Source organism: Lynx rufus, unplaced genomic scaffold (genome assembly GCF_022079265.1).
Source record: "Lynx rufus isolate CCGP_SWC_20201006 ecotype Redwood Valley unplaced genomic scaffold, mLynRuf1.p SCAF_2, whole genome shotgun sequence".
NCBI lineage: Eukaryota > Metazoa > Chordata > Mammalia > Carnivora > Felidae > Lynx > Lynx rufus.
Window position 1 is genome coordinate 222,398,384 of NW_025814834.1, and position 20,996 is coordinate 222,419,379.

The 20,996-nt window shown below is 59.3% G+C and overlaps 3 protein-coding genes, 1 long non-coding RNA gene and 1 pseudogene across 6 annotated transcripts; 2 read left to right on the forward strand and 3 right to left on the reverse strand.

Moving 5' to 3' along the window:
• Positions 1–224: 224 nt before the first annotated feature.
• CPTP (ceramide-1-phosphate transfer protein) lies at positions 225–4,425 on the reverse strand. Of its 3 annotated transcripts, none has more exons than XM_047083444.1 (3): positions 4,341–4,425; positions 2,152–2,286; positions 225–1,898 (listed from the first exon to the last, which is right to left on the reverse strand). In XM_047083444.1, the coding sequence occupies exons 2-3, from the start codon at positions 2,271–2,273 to the stop codon at positions 1,376–1,378; spliced, it is 645 nt and encodes a 214-aa protein (XP_046939400.1). In that variant the 5' UTR covers positions 2,274–2,286; positions 4,341–4,425; the 3' UTR covers positions 225–1,375. The 3 variants fall into 3 exon arrangements, with proteins under 3 accessions (XP_046939400.1, XP_046939399.1, XP_046939401.1); XM_047083443.1 differs by having other exon boundaries at positions 2,152–2,308; positions 4,341–4,409; XM_047083445.1 differs by lacking the exon at positions 4,341–4,425 and having other exon boundaries at positions 225–641; positions 1,366–1,898; positions 2,152–2,424.
• A 255-nt stretch (positions 4,426–4,680) lies between these two features.
• Positions 4,681–17,272, forward strand: INTS11 (integrator complex subunit 11). The gene is made up of 17 exons (XM_047083431.1): positions 4,681–4,799; positions 7,677–7,774; positions 8,313–8,386; positions 9,634–9,862; positions 13,119–13,217; positions 13,301–13,335; positions 13,583–13,721; positions 14,239–14,303; positions 14,585–14,774; positions 15,112–15,195; positions 15,593–15,682; positions 15,789–15,951; positions 16,130–16,237; positions 16,325–16,386; positions 16,459–16,601; positions 16,680–16,809; positions 16,937–17,272. The coding sequence occupies exons 1-17, from the start codon at positions 4,772–4,774 to the stop codon at positions 17,000–17,002; spliced, it is 1,803 nt and encodes a 600-aa protein (XP_046939387.1). The 5' UTR covers positions 4,681–4,771; the 3' UTR covers positions 17,003–17,272.
• LOC124515816 (40S ribosomal protein S23-like) lies at positions 10,786–11,267 on the reverse strand (annotated as a pseudogene).
• On the reverse strand, positions 17,177–20,987 carry PUSL1 (pseudouridine synthase like 1). The gene is given in 8 exon segments (XM_047083438.1): positions 17,177–17,804; positions 17,807–17,869; positions 17,999–18,161; positions 18,243–18,294; positions 19,105–19,275; positions 19,364–19,513; positions 19,682–19,869; positions 20,006–20,987. Coding segments are annotated over 8 exon segments (1,260 nt in total). The 5' UTR covers positions 20,309–20,987; the 3' UTR covers positions 17,177–17,634.
• Positions 19,214–19,652, forward strand: LOC124514989 (uncharacterized). Its single transcript, XR_006962715.1, has 3 exons — positions 19,214–19,289; positions 19,375–19,446; positions 19,600–19,652. It is a non-coding gene; the product is annotated as an uncharacterized LOC124514989 (long non-coding RNA).
• Positions 20,988–20,996: the final 9 nt, after the last annotated feature.

The following is a 20,996-nucleotide window of genomic DNA, read 5'->3' on the forward strand; positions in this document are numbered from 1 at the left end:
CTCGGCGGGGGCTCGGGGTGGGGGGCAAGCTAAAGCCTGCGCAAGGACAGCCCCCTGCTGGCCGAGACATGCCACGTGTCCCCATGGTTACCACGTGTCCCCATGGTTGCCGCTGCCCTGTGAGCCTGGCAGTGGGGCCTAAGCCCCCACGGGGTCACGCCTCCCCTTCAGTAAGCTAGTGCTTGCTTGACGCAGCAAATAGCCCCCATCCTGGAGCGTACCACCTGCTCTAGAAGGGGAATTTATTGATGTTTGAAAATCCATCACCCGTATTACATTTTCCCAGGGTCTCTGCAAGTTCACACTTACGCACATCTCCGTATGGTGGATGCAGTCCCCTCGGCATTGAGGGCCCTGAGCTCACAGTGAAGAGCCAGTAGGAGACGCTAGGCCCCCAAGTGTCTGGTGACGGCTGGCCTGTCAGCTGGGCAAAAGGGTCCAGGCTCTCTCCGTGTGCCGTATCATCCCGGGTCTCCTGAACTCTGTAGGGACGGGGAGGATGGAACGCAGCATCTTGTTGGATGATGGGGAGGGAGAGGCCAGAACTGGACCAGCAGAGTCATGGGCTCTCTGGAGCTTTGGAGTTGTGCTGTGCAGACTCACAGGCAGCTGTCTGGGGGAGCACCTGAATGACAGGGTGGCTGCAGGGGGCAGCTGATAAGTGTGCGGAACTAGAGGCAGGGCAGGCCTCCGCTCAGGGCTTTGGCTCCTGCACGTTGCTGCTGAGGACATGTGGGACCCTGGCTAACAAGGAGGTGAGGGACAGGGAGAGAGCCTGTCCGCTGCTGCCCAGGGGTTCCATCCCTGTCCTGGGGACAGCCAACCCCGTGTGGAGGGGCCCGGGCACCTGGACCTAGGCACTGCACCCAGGGCCTGACACCGAGATGGGCCAGGGACAGAGAACCACCTGCTGGGTGAGTTTGCTGGCAAGCAGGACGAAGTCTCTGCACTGTGGGGACCTGTGACTTCGCCCCATTTCACACACTTGGCTCACAGGCAGGGGGCAGCTTTTCAGGGTTTCGCACGAACACGGATGCTGCCCTTACCCTCCCCGCCTTCGGCACTTTACCCATCCGGGCCAGGCCTGGTTGCACACATGTAACCTGGTTGAGGGTGAAGCCAAGGTGCCCTTGGGCAGAGCAAGACAACAAGGAGGAGCGATGGCCAGGGCTTGCCTTCTCTGTCACAGCCCCCATGCTGCAGCCCAGAAGCTCAGCCCGAGTGGGCTATGCTGGGCCCGTAGCTCAGCTGGCAGGGGAAAGCGTATTTCCCATTCCTGGGGCACCCACAAATCTCCATGGTGGGCCTGATGGGTTCTGGCTGCCCCAGCCCAGCTGTGGAAAGGAGAAACATGCCCCACCTCACCCGCTGGCCCTCAGGGAAGGTTCAGCAGGGAATGCTCAGTGTAGAGTTTCTGGGAGACATCGTAGACACGCTCAATGAAGGGCAGGGCCTCGCCCAGCATTTCCACGGCCTGCTCTGGGGACCCCACGTTCATGGCCTCCAGGAAGACCTTGCGTGTGGGCAACGTACAGAAGGCCACGGTGACGGCCCGGCGGATGATCCAGGGGTGGTAGGCAGCCAGAGAGGCGTTGTAGGAGTCGGTGCAGAGCACGGCAGTACGCGCGTCCTCGGGGCTGGTGCGCAGACCTTCCAGGAAGAGCTGTAGCCAGCGCAGGGCGCGGTGCAGCCGGAGCACCGTCCGGCAGCCTGAGTCGGGGTGCTGGGAACGACGCTCGAGGTCCACCAGCCGGTTGCCCACCTCGTAGGCCATCATGGACTGCAGGCTGCTGTAGTGCTCCTGCTGTGGGCCACTGCACAGACGCTCCATGATCTGTAGCTTTGTGGTGACATCCTTAGAGATGAAGGAGAAGATGGCACCCAGGCTGTTCAGGAACCTGCTCGAGGGGAAGCAGGAGCTCAGCCCGGGGTGCAGGGGAGACTTCCCCCCACCTCCTGGGGTACATGTCCACGTGCCAGCAGGCGTGGTAAGGTTCGGTGCTGCCAGCCAGGTGGTGAACGAGAACGGCTGACCAGTTCCGGGCAGGCAGGAGCCTGGTGTGCACAGTGCATAGCATAGCATGCGGGAAGTGTGGCCAGAAAGGCCCCACCTTTGTGTGGGGGCCCACAGGGCAGTGCCCCCGAATGTACCTGACCAGCCCCCTCCAGCCAGCGAGGTAGTGATCCAGCAGCACCTCCTCCTTCTCGTTGAGACACTGCTTGAAACTGACTAAGACAACTTTCAGGTTGAAGTCCGACTCCAGGTCGCCCATTTTCCAACACACACTGAAACACACAGGGAGCCAGGCTGGCGGGGGGGTTGTGTCCCTGTGAGTCAGCTCGCTCCCTGAGTCATTACTTCAGGGTGGGGGGAGGGGCAGAAAGCAACAGCTGGGATCCCGCTGCCCCCCCACCCCCCCAAGAAGGCCCGGAGTGGGATCCATCCCCCGGCCAGGCCCCTTCTCCCCTGGAGCCTGCTTCACTCTGCTCGGGCCACAAGCTTGAACTCAGTGACCTGAAGCTGCCCTTGGCCCGGAACACGTGCCCACAGATGTCAGCGTGGCCCTGTCGTGTCACTTGGCTTGCGCCATCGCTGTGCCGATCTCACCTGCAGCCTGTGTTCCTGCTCATTTCTTGCTTGTCTCTCACCAGAGCACCTGTTTTTGCCAGTTGCAGAAACACCTGCTGAGTCCCTGCCCAGAGCCAATTGCTCTCCCAGGCACTTGGACGCCCCATGAGACACATAGCCCTGCCTATCAGGGCAACATTCTTGGGGAGGTTGTCAGACAGAAACAAAACCAGAAAATTCCAACACGGTGAGCAAAAAAAGATGAGTACTATGGAAAAAGAGACAGTAGAGTGAGGTGGAGGGCCATGAAGGGTGGCCAGGTGGGCTGAGTCCCTCCTTGCTCACTGCTGCGTCCTGAAAGCCAGAGCAGAGGCTACAGAGTCAGCACTGCCGGACAGACAGACACCAATCTTTTCCTACTGGAACTGTACAGGTCCCACACGGAAAGGCAGCTGGGTCAAAGGTCCTTCTACACTCTGAAGACAGCCACAGGGAACCTTCCGGAAGTGCCCCAGGCCAGAGTTCTGCCCTAGATTCTGCTCACGTTAATGCAGTCACTCCATAAACATTCAAGTGCCCACATACTGAGTGGGTGCCACTGGACAACCCAGCCTCTGCTGTCCTGGGCACCCAGGGTCAGCACTGCAGTTGGGCTTTGATGGTCCCTGGGGACTCAGCTGCACCTCACCATCCAGGATGAGCCCTCACCCCACTGGGCCTGGGGGTCCCGGTCCCTAGTGCTGGAAGCCCTGCAGGGCTTCTCCTTGAGGGAGGGAGGGAGGCTGCCCAAGCTGTGGCAAGAACCCTAGCCAGGGCTAGGTGCCCTGGGTGCCCTTGCAGGTTCTATCTTCCACTCTGGGGGCAGGTAACTCAATGTCTTAAGACTTGGTCCTTCATTTCTGGGGAAATGGGCCAGCACGCCCTGCCCTGTCTGCCACCCAGGCTGCCAAGAGCATCTGTTGGGGTCTCGTGGCTGCTGAGGCCCTGGAGGCCCCATGGGTTGGGCCATGTGCTTGGCATTGGGCGGAGCCCCCAGAGATGAGCTCACCCTGTCTTCAGGTGTGGGGGACAGCTGTGCCTGGCCTCAGGAAAATGGTGCTCTGGAGACTTCCGGCACGCCCCTCCCCTCTCTCAGGGCCTGTCTTCTGTCCACTGAGCAGATGGTCTATGGAGCCTTCAGGGCTACGTTCCTGGCCACCAGACATCCTGTGGGCCTGGCCTTCCTGTCCAGAACCTGAGCCAGCAGCCAAGAGGATCTGCTGGGAACCCTTCAGAGCTTGGAAACAGGAAGGACATTGGCTGTGCAGCCGGGGCAGGCAGCCTGCCAGCTCTGAGGAGGTGATGCAGGGCACGGCCAAGGCTTCCCCAGGGTCAGCTCACTGCCCCAAGATCAAGTCTCGGCAGGAGAGCTGCCTGAGCACCCCAGCTCCACGGCTGACAGCAGGCTGAAGGTCCCCACAGGAGAAGGGGGCACTCACCCTGGCACCCCAGGCCCAGCCGGCAGGAGCGAGGCCCTGTTCAGGAAGCTTTCTAAGTCTCGTTCGGGAAGGGAGCTCCAGGTGGCACCGGGCTGGGACCCGGGACTCGGGAGCTCCAGGTGGCGCCGGGCTCGGACCCGGGGCTCGGGCAGAGTGGGGCCCCAGTCCTAGGTGGGTCCAGCTCCAGCTGAGGCCCAAGGATTGAGCAAGAGCCCAGCGTCCAGGGAGGCGTGGAAGCCGAGTGTTCGGCCGCCCCCTCCCGCGTCTAGCCCCTTGGCGATGCCCAGGCCCACCTGTCCAGTTCGGTTGGTATCTGCTCCCCTGCCTCAGGCCCGAGCCCGCAGCCCTCCGCACACCTGCGCCGCCGCCGTTCACCTGCGCCGCCGCCGCCGCCGCCGCCGCCGCCGCCGCCGCCGCCGCCGCCGCCGCCGCCGCCGCCGCCGCCGCCGCCGCCGCCGCGCCGCGGGACCCGCCGCCCCGCCCCCGACCACCGCCCTGCCGTCCGGGATTGGTTGCCGCTTGCCCAATCCCGAGTCTCAACGCGTGGGCCGGCGTTTCCGGCGGGCGCACCGGAAGCTGGCGCCGTTGGGATCGCGCCTGCGCGGTGCGGTGTCGTGGGTTGTGGCGCGCGGCGGAGGTCCTGGGTCCGTGATTTCGTCGTCGAAGTGGTCCCGCTGGCTCGGTGAGCGCAGAGGCGACGGGGCCTGGGAGCCCGCCCGACAGCATGCCCGAGATCAGGGTCACTCCCCTGGGTGAGTGAGGCGCGCTCGGCCGGCCTCGCGGTCGCGGGGCCGGGCGGTGGTGTGGGGACGAGCCGCGGGGGCGCAGAGGGCCGGCCAGGTTCCCAGAGGCCACAGCTGTCGTCCTCGGAGGCCTCGGGCCGGCTCCCGCTCCCGGCTCAGGCCCTGTGTGGAGAAGCTCGGAGGAGCACCGGAGGGACGGTTTTGGGGTCGGTCCCGGCCCGCTGCGTCCCCATCTTTCTTCACGCTGAAAAGCAGGCCTGAGCAGACTGTCTCTGCACCTTCTCCTGGGGCCTCCCCTCCGGACGCCGTCACCGTAGAGGCAGAGGGTCTCCATCATCGCTGCGCCAGCATTTGTCCACATGGACTGATGCTTTAGGTCGCCTTTCCTCCCTGCCTCTGCTTCCTTCCGCCTCCTCCATCGTCTCGCACCCGTTACCTGCAGCTTCCCGTTTACCCAATACAGCCATTCACTTTCAGTTCAGCCCTTGTCTTACATGATCCCTGCGACGCTAAAAAGAAAAAAAAAAAATTTGAATTTTGTAAAAGATATAAACGGACACTTTTAAAAGCCCAGACAGTGCAGAACACTGTGAAGGATGAAAGATCACTGGGAATCCAGAGTCCCAGAAACAACTGGGTTATCATTTTGGTGGCCAACCCTCTAGGTGTCTCTGGGCATCCTTCCAGCACTCCTGCTCTGCTGTTCCAGAACCTGCCTCCTACACTGGGTTGTGTGTGGGGAGCGTTTTCCTGCACAGATGTTCCACGCAGCTGCATATCCTTTCTCATGGTGGAGCTCTTCCTCAAAACAGCCCACCCAGTCCTTTGTGTGGACCCTGAGCTGTTGACAGTCACAATGAAGGCCCCTGCCCCTCGCCTGCCAGGTCAGAGTACACATCTCTTTGCTGCCATACAGGTCACTCCTACAGACTCTGGCAGCTGTTGGCGCAGGGTCCCCTCTGGCTGCTGTGACCCACACTCTTCCCTGCCTTTGGCTCCCTTCCAGGGGCCTCTGCGGGACCCTCCTTCCAGCCTGCCCCTTCACGATTCGTCCCCTGTTCTCCTTGAACAGTTCTTTCTACTGCTTTTGTTACCCCAGATCTGCACCTGGATGTGCTCCCAAGGCCGTAGCACCGTCAAAGCAGAACTATTTCTCTCGTTTTCCTTTGCCGGTTTGTACGTCATGGGCTCTCTGGTCAGATACGGAGAGTCCCAAAGGCTGTCCTACCCCACAGCCTTTGCACAGCTGCCCCTCCCATCCTGGCTGTCCCTCTGCACACTACTCAGAAGTCATTTTGTGGAGGACTTACCTGGTATGGTTCTGGAAGTTTTTGGGTTCCTTTCTCTGCCTTAATCTTCTCCATGACGCACTCAGTGCGTCTTATCTATGTGGTTATCGTCTGCTTGCCCTAGAACATAAGCTTCTGCGGGCATGGCGTCTCTTTTATTTTCTCCGGAGTCCTGCCTCTTTTTGTGTGCCGTCGACTGTTCCCCATCTTCCTGCCCAGTTCAGGCCTCCATCCTTGCTCCCCGGGATTGTTGTGGGTCCTGGTGGGAGCAGGTGGCCAGTGTCTCAGAGCTGAGCTCTGGAGTCCAGAAACCGTCCCTGGCCCTGTGCTTAGGAGCCATGTGCCTGTGAACTGATCCTATGACTTCTGTGATTTCATGTCCTCTGTAAAGAGAGGCAGCCCTCCCCTTTCCCCTGTCACAAATGTTTGGAGGGCCTCTGGGCACAGCTTTAGGGCTGAAGATGTAGCAGTGGGCAGACAGCTGAGACACTGCCATCGTCCTGATGGGTCAGGAGCAGGCCTTTGAGAGACCTTCAGGACAAGGCCTGTGGCTGAGCTCTTGGCTAGGATCGCCTCCTATTGTCATGGGTGACTGAAGCTTCTCAAGGACCAGCCAGGGTCCTGCTCTGAGCCATGGCCTGGTCACCCTAGTGTGTGTGGTGTTAATGGAAGGTTCGCATGGCTGGTAGAGGGAGGCTTGTAGGATCAGGATAGAAAGCAGGTCATTTGGTGACATCATGCAAGGGTATGTCCCTTTCTTCCTGGGCCTCCAGACCCCAGAGGAGATGACACATGGCCAGAAGAGATTGCTGGGATGTGTCCTGCTGGGGCTGGAGCAGCTGGTAGGACTCGAAGTCAAGAACATGGATAGGACTCAGGTTAAGTCTGGACTGGGGATGTCTTGAGGGGGTGCAGTGATGGGGCATCTGCACTGAGGCCACTGTAGCTGGTCATTGCTGGACAGCTGGGGCCCTGTCTCCCCATGGCTGGGCTAAAGCTACTGCACAGTGTCCCTCTGCAGTGGCACCACCTGGAGGCGCTTGATGCCTTCTAGGAGTAGGCCCTGGGGGAGGGTCCCCACAGCTCAGATGTCACCCCAGTTGAGGTTTCACGAGGGGTGGCGAGGCCTCGTGGAGCATCAGCTTGCCCCTATTAAGTGCCAGGACCACGGTCCAGCACCTGTTGCACCTCCCCTGGCCTTTGACGGTTGAGGTCAGCGGCAGCAGGTGGGCTGCTCCCTCGAGAGGTGAGGGGCGTTTTCTGTCTGACCTAGGTGGTAGTGGCAGGGCCTGAGGCTCGGAGGTGCAGTAGGGGAGGGCACATGGGCTGGAACTCGCTTGGCCCTTTGTCCCTTCCCTGCACATCTCCCTGGCCTGTGTGTGGAGGTGACAGTGCTTCTTGCCTCACCCTTTGTCCACACAGCAGCCGTGGGGATCTAGTTTCCCCAACCCACTGAGGGTTCTGCAGGGCCGGGGACCCAGAGCACCCACTGGAGGCCTGAGGCAGGCGGCTGGGGCCATCACTTGCAGCAGCAGGGAAACGGACATGGGGGAAGTGGGAAGGGGGTGGCAGCACCTCATCCCACCTTCCCGTTCAGGAGCTGGCCAGGATGTGGGCCGAAGCTGCATCCTGGTCTCCATCGGGGGCAAGAATGTCATGCTGGACTGCGGAATGCACATGGGCTTCAATGACGACGTGAGTCCTGAGGGAAGGTGGAGGTCCCTGGAGGGACCTCACGCTACCTGTTCCTTGTTGCTGTTCTCAGTAGGATCCCAGGCTTTAGAGCCTCAGGCTCTGACCCATAGAGTAGGGACAGTTTGGGCAAGTGGGCAGTGGTAGGAGGCAGGTGGGTCTGGAGTCACTGCCTTCCCTGGCAGCCCCGGGCCCCACCACTTGACAGGTGGGGTACCCTGCGTGGAAGCGTTGATCTGTACCAGAGCAGGGGCTCGCGGGCTCCTGCAGGGTCATGTGGGGCAGCTCAGTGCTTCCCAGGCAGGGCTTCTGGCTTGGTTACTGGTTCTGGCGGTTTGACCCCTCCCTGGGTTTTCAGAGGCTGTGAACAGTCGATGGTCCTGGTGTGGCCTGCCAGGGTGGGGGTATTAGTGCCCAGGCTCAGCCTGTGCCTTTATTCCCCACTCCTGGGAGTCGCTCCCTGGAGTGCTGGCTGCCCGCCACTTCCATCACCTGCAGACCCAGGGCAGCTGCGTTCTGACCCTTTTTCTTGGCTTCTCAGAGGCGCTTCCCTGATTTCTCCTACATCACCCGCAATGGCCGGCTGACCGACTTCCTGGACTGTGTGATCATCAGGTGAGTGCCCATTGGCTGCTGGTCATAGTATGATGTCGGCTCACATCTAACCCCACTTGGGGGGCCCTAGTGGGCCCAGGAGAGCCCCCGGGGCCCGTGGAGGCTGCAGGCTGTGGGGTGTTGCGGGCCCAGGTTCTGTTCCAGGTTGCCTATGTGACTCACCCCCAGGGCTGGCCCTCTCCACCTCTGAACGGTGGTCCTGGAGGCTGTGTCTGCGTGAGCTTATAGGTGTTCATGGTTGCCCCTTGACAGGCTTTGATCAGCCCTGTGGAGGCAAGGGGCGCTCTGTGCTGTGGGTGCCTATTGGCTCTGCCCCTGAGTGTCATGGATGAGAGCCCCAGGTGCCCCAAGAAGATGAGGTTGTGTTAGGGCAATAGGCCCGTGGCAGGGAGGCCACTGCCCCCAATGCAAAGATGGCACATTTCACCTTGAACCCCTGGGCTGCTTCTCAGACTTCCTCACTCAGCCTCTCAACAGCATTTGGCAGCGGTGACTACACCCTCCCTGCTCGTCCTCAGTCCTCAGACCTTCCCATACACCCTCATCCACCCTGCCCCTGACCTCTGGTCTCATGGTCCGGCTCTTCTCTGGTGACGGTTGAACTCCCCAGCCTGGCTGAATGGAGCTCCTGCTTTCCTCCTCTTCCTCACACTCCACCCAGACAGCCCACAGTTTGTGGGTCCAGCCCTTTTCCTGACCTTCAATTTGCCATGTGGCCAGATGACCAGGGCAGCCTCCTGCTGGTCTTCTCCCCGCACCTTGCAAGCCAGGGACCTGGTGGCCCAAGGCGGCCTCGTCCTCAGCTGCTGTGAGGCTCCTGTGGACTCAGTCCCTTCTTGGACATGGGCTTGATGCAGCGGTTTGCTCCGTTTGTGGACCCACAGCACTCTGTTCCCTCTGCCCCAGTGCCTTCCTGGCCTGGCTCACATGCCATGGGGGTCTTTCCATCCATCTGCCGGAGAGGGCAGCTCTCCTGATGCCCTGTCCCCTTCTCAGCTACTTTCTATTTGACCGTAGAAAACGTACACCTCTGATGCAAGCGTTACCTCTTTAATGCTCACTGCTTTACCAGACACTTAGATTGTAGGTTCCAGGAAGGTAGCAGTTTTCATCTGTTTTGCTGCCTCCTCACTCTGCAGTACTTAGGATAGCATCTGACACACGGTGGGGCCCTGGTGTGGAGGGGCTGTGGGGGCGGGCTTGCTCGGGGAGCAGTGACCCTGGGCTGATCTATGTTGCACCCTCAGCCACTTCCACCTGGACCACTGTGGGGCACTTCCCTACTTCAGCGAGATGGTGGGCTACGACGGGCCCATCTACATGACCCACCCCACCCAGGCCATCTGCCCCATCCTGCTGGAGGACTACCGCAAGATTGCTGTGGACAAGAAGGGCGAGGCCAACTTCTTTACCTCCCAGATGATCAAAGACTGTATGAAAAAGGTGGTAGCTGTCCACCTCCACCAGACGGTCCAGGTCAGGGTCCTAACAGACCCCGTCCCACTCTCTGTCTGATACTGCGGGGCCACTAGGAGGCAGCAGCGGGCAAGCACGTAGGGACCCAGCCCAGATTCAGGGTGGGAGGGGGGCGCTAGAGGGCCCATCAAGTGCACAGAGCTTCTGCTGCTCACCCAGCCGTGCATCTGAACACATGTAAGAAGGTGGAGACCGGACAGTGAGATGGGCAAGCCCTGGAGGGCACCCAGTACTAGCTGTGGAGCTTGGGCTTTGTCTCGGTAAGTGTCATATGTGGGTCACGGAGGAAGGTTAAGGTTTTAAGCAGGCAAATGCAATCAAATTGGGTAAAACTTAGCACAAGGATTGTAGATTTGTCTGTTTCTCCTTAAGAGTCAGTGGGTTTCGCTTGTTATTGGATGCCTACATATTTTGGGTTGTTTTATCCTTCTGGTTGAACCTCTCGTCAATACAAGTATGTGTATTTATCTTTAATAACGCTTCTTACCTTAAAGTCTGTGTTTCTGGTACCATTACACCATCCCTGCCTTTCCCACCTTTCATTACTGTTTGCATGGCATGGCTTTTTCCATTGCTTTGCTTTATTTTCAACTTTACTACAACACGTTTCAGATGTTTTTTTAATTTGTTTTTATTTTTTAAGTTTATTTATTTTGAGAAAGAGAAAGACAGCGCGCATGTGTGTGTGGGGAGGGGCAGAGAGAGAGAGAGAATCCCAAGCAGGCTGTGTGCTGGCAGCATAGAGCCCAATGTCATGAACTGTGAGATCGTGACCTGAGCCGAAATCAAGGGTCAGACACTTAACCGACTGCGCCGTGCAGGCGCCCCTGCATCATGTTTTAAATGTAGCTCTTTTAAGTGGCATGTAATTTGTTTTTGTTTTTGTTTGTGTATGAAAATTTCCTACTGTCATGTGTTCACCATCAAATTGAGGATCTTGGTCTTTCCATTTTGCCTTTGTATAAGGCCAAAGGAGAGACATTGGCTACTTTGACAAAACCTTCAAGCGAACTCCAGGAGTGTCACCGACAGCATGACCTTTGTGACCAAATCCAGCAACCAGAACTTCATAATTTTCCTCAATAAAATTCAAACAGCCATCATTGGGTACAAAGGCTGAGATTTCTTTTGTCGTTCTTCATCAGCTGGACCCTGATACACTTCCTGATGGCGGAATTTGGCTGTCTGGTTTCAACCCCTACTTTTTCCGGCACATTCCCTGTGCATGGGAAGCGCCTCCACAAGGGTTGGCCTTCAGGCCCCACGGGCCTCCTTGTCCTGTTGGCTTTGCTGCTTCTAATCCTGTCTGTGGCTGGGGAGCATCCTGGCAGTGTGAGGACTGACACTAGCCTGTCCTGCCGGCACCATGGGCCTGAGCAAAAGAGGTGTTGGTTTCTTTCTTTTTCTTTCTTTCTTCCTTTTTTTTTTTCTTTTTAAAAAGTCTAGCTTGATAACCTGTCCAGATGGAGCGTTTGGACTCCACATTTAATAACTTTGAGCTTAGCTCTACCTTCTTACCATTTGCTTCCTATTTGACTTGTCTGTTCTGTGTTTCTTCTTTCCATCATTGCCTTTTTCGGATTAATTTTTTAAAATTTCTGCTTCTCTTTTATTTGGTTAGTAACTTCATGCTCTTCTCATTCTCGTAGTGGTAGAGGCTACAAAAACGCATTTGTGACGACGCTCTAAGGTACTTAGAGCTTTCGCCTCTATGTATTGGAAAGCTCTTAGAATGTCGTAAATCTGCTTGTCCCTTCCCTGACTTAGGCTGTCGTTCGCCTTGACTTTGATTTGCTCGGTACACGGGAAACTCAGCAGGACTTCTTGACTAATTCCGACAAAGTCTTCTCTGTGTTTACCCTCTCTACTTCTTGTGTTGTTCACTTTCTAATTTGTCTTCCTGCTAGAGAACACCAGTGTGGATCGATGGGTAATGAATTCTATTTATTCTTATTTTTGTTTTTATTTAAAAAAAATTTTTAGAGGTCGTGGGGGAGAGAGAGAAAGAGAAAGAAAGAGAAAGAGAAAGAGAAAGAGAATCTTAAGCAGGCTTCATGCTCAGCGCAGAGCCCAACATGGGGCTCAGTCCCACGACCTGGGATCATGACCTGAGCCGAAATCAAGAGTTGGATGCTCAACTAACTGAGGCCCCAGGCGCCCCCACGAATCTCTTTTATTTGTTTGCAGATGGGTCTGCTTCACCCTCATTCCTGAAGGACTTTTTTCATTACGTGTGGAATTCTAGTTTGGCTGTCATTTTTTTCTTGGTACTTTGGATGTGTCTTTCTATTCACTGTTTGGAAGAGCATCTTTAATCTTAGACTGCTTGTAGGGTTGTGTTCTTCTCTTTGGATTTTGGGGGGTGGATTTTTGGATGCTACGATGGGCCTGAATGTTGTTCTGTTCTCATTGAATCTGCCCAGGTGTGAGGCCTCTTGGATCTGTGACCTGATGTCTTTCATCAGGTTCTTCCAGTGTTACTCCTGCCTGTTGCTCTCCTCCAGCCCAGGGCTCCAGATGGCAGAATGTTAGGCCTCTCACTTCAGACCTTCCCTGACGCTTTTGTCTTTCTGTGCTTCGTGCTAGATAGTCTATTCTATATATTTTAGCGCATTAGTACTCTGATTATATGCAATGTGCTGTTAAATTCATACATTGAATTCTTTGAGTTATTATGATTTTTGGCTTAGATTTCCGCTCTTTAAAATGATTTCTAGGGGTGCCTGGGTGGCTCAGTTGTTTGAGCATCTGACTTCAGCTCAGGTCATGATCTCATGGTCTGTGGGTTCAAGCCCCTTGTTGGGCTCTCTGCTGAAGCATGGAGCCTGCTTCAGATCCTCTGTCCCCCTCTCTCTTTGCCCCTCCCCTGCTTGTTCTCCTTTCAAAAATAAACATTAAAAAAAAAAAAGATTTCTAGTTTTTTGGTCAACATCCTGGGTCCTTTTTATGTCTCTGAATGTATTAGTCACAGCTCTCTTAAAGCCCATGTCTGAAAACTCTAGGAGCTCTGAGTCTGCTTCTTTGGACTGTTGTTTTGCTTTCTGTGGTGGTGTCTCGTCTCTTATGTCTGGTTGCTCTTGGTTGAGAACTGGACGTTGTGTGTGAGAAACAGGAAATGATGAAACATGATGAAACGTGATGAGAACCATGTTCCCTTCTGCCCTCTGCCTCCCCAGTGTCCACCTCCCTGGCCCCTTTGCCATCGTCTTCAACCCAGCATAGCCTGCAGACCTGAGTTGAGGCCTCTTCTCTGTAGGTGGATGATGAGCTCGAAATCAAGGCCTACTATGCAGGCCACGTGCTGGGGGCAGCCATGTTCCAGATTAAAGTGGGCTCAGAGTCTGTGGTCTACACGGTCAGTGGAAGCACCTGGGGCACAGGAGGGGCTGCCTGGCCGGGGAGAGGAGGCACCTGCCTTATTGCCACATTCTTTGCCAGGGTGATTATAATATGACCCCGGACCGGCATTTGGGGTGAGTAGGCTATGTGTTTGTTTCTTCCTGTGTGGACCCCCTAGGAGTGCAGTGATGCACAGGGGTGTGCTGGGTGCCTTCAGCGTCCACCGTGTGTCCTCTGTGCGTGGCAGAGTCTCTTCCTCCTGCTTGTCAGAGGGTCAAGGGAGGCTATGGCTGGGGTCCGTTTTGTTGCTCCTAAGCCTTGAAGCCTAGCCTTGCAGCCATGCGGATTGTCTACCTTGGCCCACGCCCACCTCTGTCATAGAGCTGCCTGGATTGACAAATGCCGCCCCAACCTGCTCATCACAGAGTCTACATATGCCACGACCATCCGGGACTCCAAGCGCTGCCGGGAGCGAGACTTCCTGAAGAAGGTCCACGAGGCTGTGGAGCGTGGCGGGAAGGTAGCTGGTGCAGGCGGGGCTCTGGGCCTTGTGCCCACCCTGACCGTGCTACACGGTCCTTCGCCACCTCCGGCATGTCAGGGGACGGGTGCCATGTGTTCTGGGCATGCGGGGAGGAATGTGTTCTCAGCATTAGGAAGAAAAACTTCCCTGAAGACCACGGGGGTTCTTACTCATCCCTTATCTCAGGTCCCAGCCCAGGGCCGGCCAGAGCATCCACGCAGTCAGTTTGGGATGTATTGTGGCTGGGAGCAGGACTTGAGGGCAGAGCGTGGGGGCCTTACCTGTGGCCTGCAAAGGGCCTCTGACTCTCGGGGATACCTGGCCATGCCCTCTCAGTGGACGCAGGCCCTGGCCGTCAGAGCTGCCAGCAGGGCCAGTGTTTATAGTAGCCGCTTCCTGAGAAGGCAGCCACAGGGAACCACCGCCTGCCCACTGTGATCAGAGGTGGCTTTAACTTGGGTGGGCAGCATGGCCAGGGGTTCCTGCCTGAGCCAGCCTTGCCCTTCCCCTGCAGGTGCTGATCCCTGTGTTTGCGCTGGGCCGCGCTCAGGAGCTCTGCATCCTGCTGGAGACCTTCTGGTGGGTGGTAGCCAGTCGGTTTCTGGGAGCCCTGGCTTGAGTGGGTGCCAGCGGCATGTCCGTGTCCAGCTCTAGGCAGAGTATAGTCAGGGTACCTGACGTCTGTTGGGGCGCCTGCCCGTACCGGGCCCCCCAGTCACGTGCCTACGTCCCCTCTGTGGGACCTGGATGTATAGGAGGGAGCAGGCAGGGGGTGATGCAGCCTGGGCTGGGGTGTGAGGGGGACGCGGGCTGGCCCTGCCCCGGCAGCCCCTCCACCGTGGCCCTGGCGCGGTCCGCAGGGAGCGCATGAACCTGAAGGCCCCCATCTACTTTTCCACGGGCCTCACGGAGAAGGCCAACCACTACTACAAGCTCTTCATAACCTGGACCAACCAGAAGATCCGGAAGACCTTTGTCCAGAGGAACATGTTTGAGTTTAAGCACATCAAGGCTTTCGACCGAGCATTTGCTGACAACCCGGGTCCGATGGTGAGGCCCTGGCCAGGAGGGGGTGGGGATGGCTGTCCTGTGCCCATGGTAGCCAAGTTGGGCCGAGGCAGCCAGCGTTGGCTGTCTACACGTGTGCACCTTCTCCGTGTCTGGGACGTGTGAGTGGTCCCTGCCTGCAGGTCTCCCTCAGGGAGTGGGGTGCACTGTGCTGAGGGAAAGATGGGGGGGTGGTCAGAAGACGGGGCCGGTGGTGGGTGCAGGGTCAAAAGACTCTGAGGGCAGAGGAGGGGCTGGACTGGTGGCCAGTGCTGGTTCTTTGGCAGGTGGGTGTCCACTGCCCTGACTGTGCCCTGACTGTCCCCTGCCTGCCCTGCAGGTTGTTTTTGCCACACCAGGCATGCTGCATGCCGGCCAGTCCCTGCAGATCTTCCGGAAGTGGGCAGGGAATGAGAAGAACATGGTGAGGGATCTGGGCTCCAGGTGTAGCTCCCAGGAGGGCCTATGAGGTTGGGCAGAGGTGGGGGAGCAGGGGCTCCACCCGGCTTGGGGGCACTGCTGTTGTCAGGATGGGGCTCAGTATCCCAGGGCCCTGTGTCTGACCCAGGCAGCTCCCACCCTTGCTGTGTGTCGGCCTCTCTGCATCGGGCAGTAAAGCCTTCTGGCTTCCCTAGCTGACGTGCTACTCGGGCCTGGGATGGGGAACTGCTGGCAAGGGGAAGGGGCCATCAAAGGTTCAGGTTTAGACAGGCAGCAGGGGTGGGGTGGAGAGACAGAGAGGAAGCCCGAGGCAGGAATGGGGGGGGAGGGGGGTGTCATCTGCAGGGTGGCCGCCGGTTCCACGCCTCACTGCCCCACAGGTCATCATGCCTGGCTACTGCGTGCAGGGAACCGTGGGCCATAAGATCCTCAGTGGGCAGCGCAAGCTGGAGATGGAGGGGCGGCAGGTGGTGAGTCCCCACTTCCTGATAGCTCCACGGGCCCCACCTTGGCTCGCTTGGGAGCCCTCTGAGCCTTTGCTTGTGGTAAGGGCCTGTGCACACTGTGATTCTGCAGCTGGAGGTCAAGATGCAGGTGGAGTACATGTCCTTCAGTGCCCATGCCGATGCCAAGGGTATCATGCAGCTGGTGGGCCAGGCGGAGCCCGAGAGCGTGCTGCTGGTGCATGGGGAGGCCAAGAAGATGGAGTTCCTGAAGCAGAAGATTGAGCAGGAGTTCCGTAGGTGGGGGGTGGGGGGTGGGGGGGCGCGGGCTGCCACGGGATGTGGGGGGTGTGTGTGTGGGGAGGGCTTGGGGGGGCACAGGGGGGTGTGGGCTGCCACGGGATGCCCGTGGGGTCAGCATGGGCAGAGCCAGCTGATCCTGACAGGCTTTCTGCCCCTCCCCCTCTGGCCCAGGGGTCAGCTGCTACATGCCAGCCAACGGTGAGACGGTGACACTGCCCACAAGCCCCAGCATCCCTGTAGGCATCTCGCTGGGGCTGCTGAAGCGGGAGATGGCACAGGGTACGCAGGGCAGGGCAGGGCAGGGCGGGGGAGCGGCTCAGCGGGTGGACCCGATGGCAGCTCCAGTCCTCGCCCCTTTCTCCACAGGGCTTCTCCCTGATGCCAAAAAGCCCCGGCTCCTGCATGGCACTCTGATCATGAAAGACAGTGTGAGTGCGCGTGGGCAGGGGCACGGCGGGGGCGGGGCGCTCCATGCCCCCTGACCTGCCCCTGTCCCGCAGAACTTCCGGCTAGTGTCCTCAGAGCAGGCCCTCAAGGAGCTGGGTCTCGCCGAGCACCAGCTGCGCTTCACCTGCCGTGTCCATCTGCACGACCCTCGCAAGGAGCAGGAGACAGCCATGCGCGTCTACAGCCACCTGAAGAGGTGGGTACCCAACCCTTTCCGGCCCTGGGGCGGGTAAGAAGAGGGGTACGAGGCAGGTCTCACAGTGTTTCCCCACAGCGTCCTCAAGGAGCACTGCGTGCAGCACCTTCCCGACGGGTCCGTGACCGTGGAGTCCATCCTTATCCAAGCCGCGGCCCACTCCGAGGACCCAGGCACCAAGGTGCTGTTGGTCTCTTGGACCTACCAGGTGAGTGGCCTCCAGGGCCCTGTACCCGGCAGGTCAGGATAGGCGGGGTTACCCCATCACCTTGCTCTGCCCAGGTATGGTGGTCAGGGAAGGTGAGATGACTGCCCCCTCTTGCATCTGGCTACAGGATGAAGAGCTGGGAAGTCACCTCACGTCACTGCTCAAGAAGGGCCTACCCCAGGCCGCCAGCTGATCACCAGCCAGAGGGCCCTAGGCTTCCCTCTAGAGCCACGTCTGTGCCTCAGGTCTTCCCTGTGTCCCTGGATGTGGAGCCCACGGCTGGTCACAGCACTTGTCTGTGAGGACACAACCAGCGTTATGTGCCTACGTGATTGGCCAGTTCTCGCTGAGGAAAGAAATAGGCCTGGGGACTTCATCACCCTTTATTTCTATTCCTGAGCCCCCAAGAGATGGGTGGTTGCTCCTGAGGTATTTTGTCCAGTAAAAAGAGAACCAAAGACCACATGGGTGTTCCCTTCTTGATGCCCAGACCTTTTTCCTGCGGTCTACCCAGAGCAGCCCACCTGGGGCAGACCGGGGTACCCAGGAAGGTGGGGACTTCTGGAAGGTACGGGCCAGTGGGAGGCGGGAAGCCTGCTGTGGCTCCGGACGGCCAAGTGCTGGTCCCTGCTGCTCCATGGCATGCAGAGCTGGGCAGGGTCCAGTGGCAGGGCCTAGTATGTCACAGCTGCCCTGATCTCAGCTGGGCATCTGGGGATTATCTGTGCCTCCCACGTGGTGAATCCTGCAGGGCACAGGAGGTTTTCTACAGGGGCTGGGCCTGTCCAGGCCACAGCTTCCTCTGGGCTGCAGAGCCTCTGCCTGTCAAGGCCCTCCCCGCTCCCTGAGGCGAGCCCCCTCAGCCTCCCTCCCTACTGGGAACTTGATCACAGGGGCCGGGTCAGGAGTATGGCTTGGGTCTAAGGGCCCAGGGGAAGGAGACCCCTCACTCCAGGCTGCCTGCTTTTGGGAGGAGCTGGAGACTTTTTGTCCAACCTGGTTGGGGCTTCCTTGCCTCCAGGGCCCTGGCTTTCCTGCTGAACACAGGCTGGATTCCCACCTGTTAGGACAGAGGAGAGCTGCAGCTGTGCTGCTACCAGGAGCCCCTCCTCCCATCAAGCACCCCACCTTGGGAGGGGCTCAGTCATTGGGGTGCATGCAGGGACTTTTCCAGGCTGTCTACCCTTACCGAGACTCCCGTACTGCACTGACTTGAGGAATAAGCCGTGGGCCGGGGCCACACGTGTCTGGTGTCTGCCGAGGGGGTCCCGGCTTTCCAAAATCACCTTCACCTGAGCGGGCATCAGAGCTCCCAGCCCCACAGCCACCAGCACAGCTGTCATTCTCCGAACCTGCAATCCGAGGCCAAGACTGCCATAGTGACCCAGCTCCTCGGGTCCGCCCCCATCCCTGGAGGCCCAGGCAAAACCCACCTGTCTGTACAGAAAGGACTGGCTCTCAAACTCCAGGTTCCAGAACTGCAACCTAGAGATAGAGGTACCTGTGACACCTGGGCCAGGACAACCCCCAGTCTGCACTGTGGCCCCAGAGGAGGGGGGCAGGGGGAGGGAGCTAGGAAAGACTGGTTTCCACTCTCTCTTCCACCCTAGGGGCTTCCATTGGCCACCCTGCCCTCAAGTGAAGCTGCTGGGAGAGACCTTGTGAACGGGAGGGGCTGCAGAGCCTTCTGAGAGGCCTAGGCAGTGGGGACAGGGCTCTCAGGTGGAGGTGCTGCTGAGGCACAGGTCCTAGGGCAGCTCTGGGGCAGGGAGGTGAGCATGACCAACTCCTCTACCAGAGACCCAAGGCCCAGGGTAGGGGTTCTTCAGCTGATCATGTAGAAGTTCCTCCTCCCTTCAGTGCAGGCTCAGACTGAGAAGGTTTGGGAAGCCGACAGCTGACATCTGGCCAGAGGCCCCAGGAACAGTGGAACCAACCGCCTGCCAGGTAGCGCTGGGACCACTGGCCCGGTGCTTCTCTTCCAGCAAAGTGTTTTCAGCAGCTGCCAAGATCCATCTACTAGTCCACGAGCCGTGGCTGGACAGGGCTGGGAGCCCTGGGAGAAAGCATTCTCTGTTCCCAGTGTGGCAGGACCCCAGCCCAGGGCGGGGAGGGCACAGCTGTAGGTTCATGGTTGTTGGGGCCATGCCACTTAGCTGACTAGCATCTCCCCTGTGAGGTTGCTGATGGGCACCCGACTCCAGCTGTGTCCTGCACCACCCTCACCAAGGAAGGTGCTAAATCTAAATCCAGCTCCCCCAGCCTCTGGCCAGTGTGCAAGGTGCCTTTCATTACCTGTTCTCCTGGGGGAGGACAAAGGGGCTGCCTAGGTCAGGGGACACAGAAGCTCGGCGCAATGTGCGCACTGAGCTCGTGACTGGACTGCCAGCTGACTGGAAGGCACCGAAGTCATGTGTCCCTAGAAGGTGCTGGGCAGCCTCCTGCATGGCCTCTACATCCAAGCAGCTGCAGGGAGACAGGTGAGTGGTCAGGAGGGAGTAGCCAGCCAGGTGTGCCTGGCAACCCTCTCCTGCTCCCTCACATCCACGCTCACCCTGCCCGTAGTGCCCAGCATCGGTTTCGTTCAAACACAGACAGCTGATCGGGCCGGTGGCAGCCGGTGGCCAGGCGGTACAGGTAGGTCCTGGATGTGGCAGCATGGCGGGCGTGGAAGTCAATGGGTACTCGGAAGGCCTGCAGTACCCTGTGGGAGCACGATCAGGCATACCAGAATGACCCCTATGCACCCACGGACCCAAGTGACCCCTTGGTATCTCCATCATTCCCAAGTTCTGTGCAGACACCAAGTCCTTCCTGACTCGTGGTCTCCACCCACAGTGGACCAGTTTGGAGACAGCAGACAGGTGCTCACCGGATGGCCGGGTGCCTCAGGTGGGCATTGAGAGCTTCAGCCAGGACCTCGGGGGAGAAGGGGGGCTGGCCTGAGCGGCGCTGGACGTCTAGGTGAGCCGCGTTGCTCAGCGCGTGGACTCCAGCATCCGTGCGGCTGGAGATGGTGAACTTGACCGGCACCACCGAATTCAGCCTCTTTGCAGCCTCCTGCGAGGACAGAGCCGCCTGGGGCGGGGTGGGCAGCGCAGGGCGAAGGCCGGAGCCCAGAGACCCGGGGGCTCCCATCTGCCCATTCCCCGGGTCTCCCTCTTTCCATTCTGAGGGGGTGGCCGGCGGAGCTCACCTCCAGGTAGTTCTGGACCCCGATGGCGCGCTGGGAGCCCCTGATGGCCGCGACCCCCGCTGCGGGCAGAGGCGGGCTCAGGTTAGCTGACGGAGGCCCGCCCCGCACAAGCCCGTTCCCTTCCCAGGCGTCGAGTCCTAAATTAGCTCCCCCGCCACCTCCCCGGCCCCACCTAGGATGCCGGGATACACTTGGGGGCCGCGGGCATGGATGGGAGGTCCTGAAGACGTACTTGAACTCCGTGCCCAAGTACTGGAAGTACACGAGGTAGCGCGCCCTCACCGAGCCTGCGGCAGGGCCCATGGCTGGAGTCGGCAGAGCCAGGACCGGTCGAGAAGGGCCAGGCCGAGCAGATCCGCGTGTGTGCCCTGCGCGCGCGCACGGAAGCAGCCTGGCCACGCCCCCCGGCTGCGCCTGCGCCTTAGCTTTCCTCCCTGCAAGGCACTCGCTCGCCCCAAGGCCGCCGAAGGCCAGAGCAGGGGAGGGGCCGGACTTAGGGAGCGGGTGCAAACTGCCAGCGGGCTGAGGAGCGCGTGGATCGGATTCGGACGGTGGCACCAGGGAGGGGCTCCCGCGGACGGGCGCTCTTTCATCCGTCCTCTCGCCCGCTCACCCACTTCCCACCGTCCTGGAGTGGGTCCGTGCCCACGATCCGCGCAGGCGGTTTTCGCAAACGCCCCGACTTGCGTAACGGCCGCCTCGCTGGAGCGGGCAGTCCCGCGCCCTCCCCGCCCCTCGCGGACCGGCGACTGTCGCTGGGCCCGACCCTCTTCCCAGCCCGCGGTGGCCTGGGAACGGGGCGGCGGGACGACGGGGCGTCCGGGCCGGAGCCAGGCGTGGCCGTGGCCGCAGGGAGGGGAGTTTGGCGACGCTCCCCGGCAGTGACAGCGGGAGGCGAGCGCGGGCGGCGAACATTGGCGACGCTCCCCAGCCGTGACAGCCGGCGGCGCGCGCGGGCGGCGGACTTTGGCGACATTCCCCGGCGGTGACA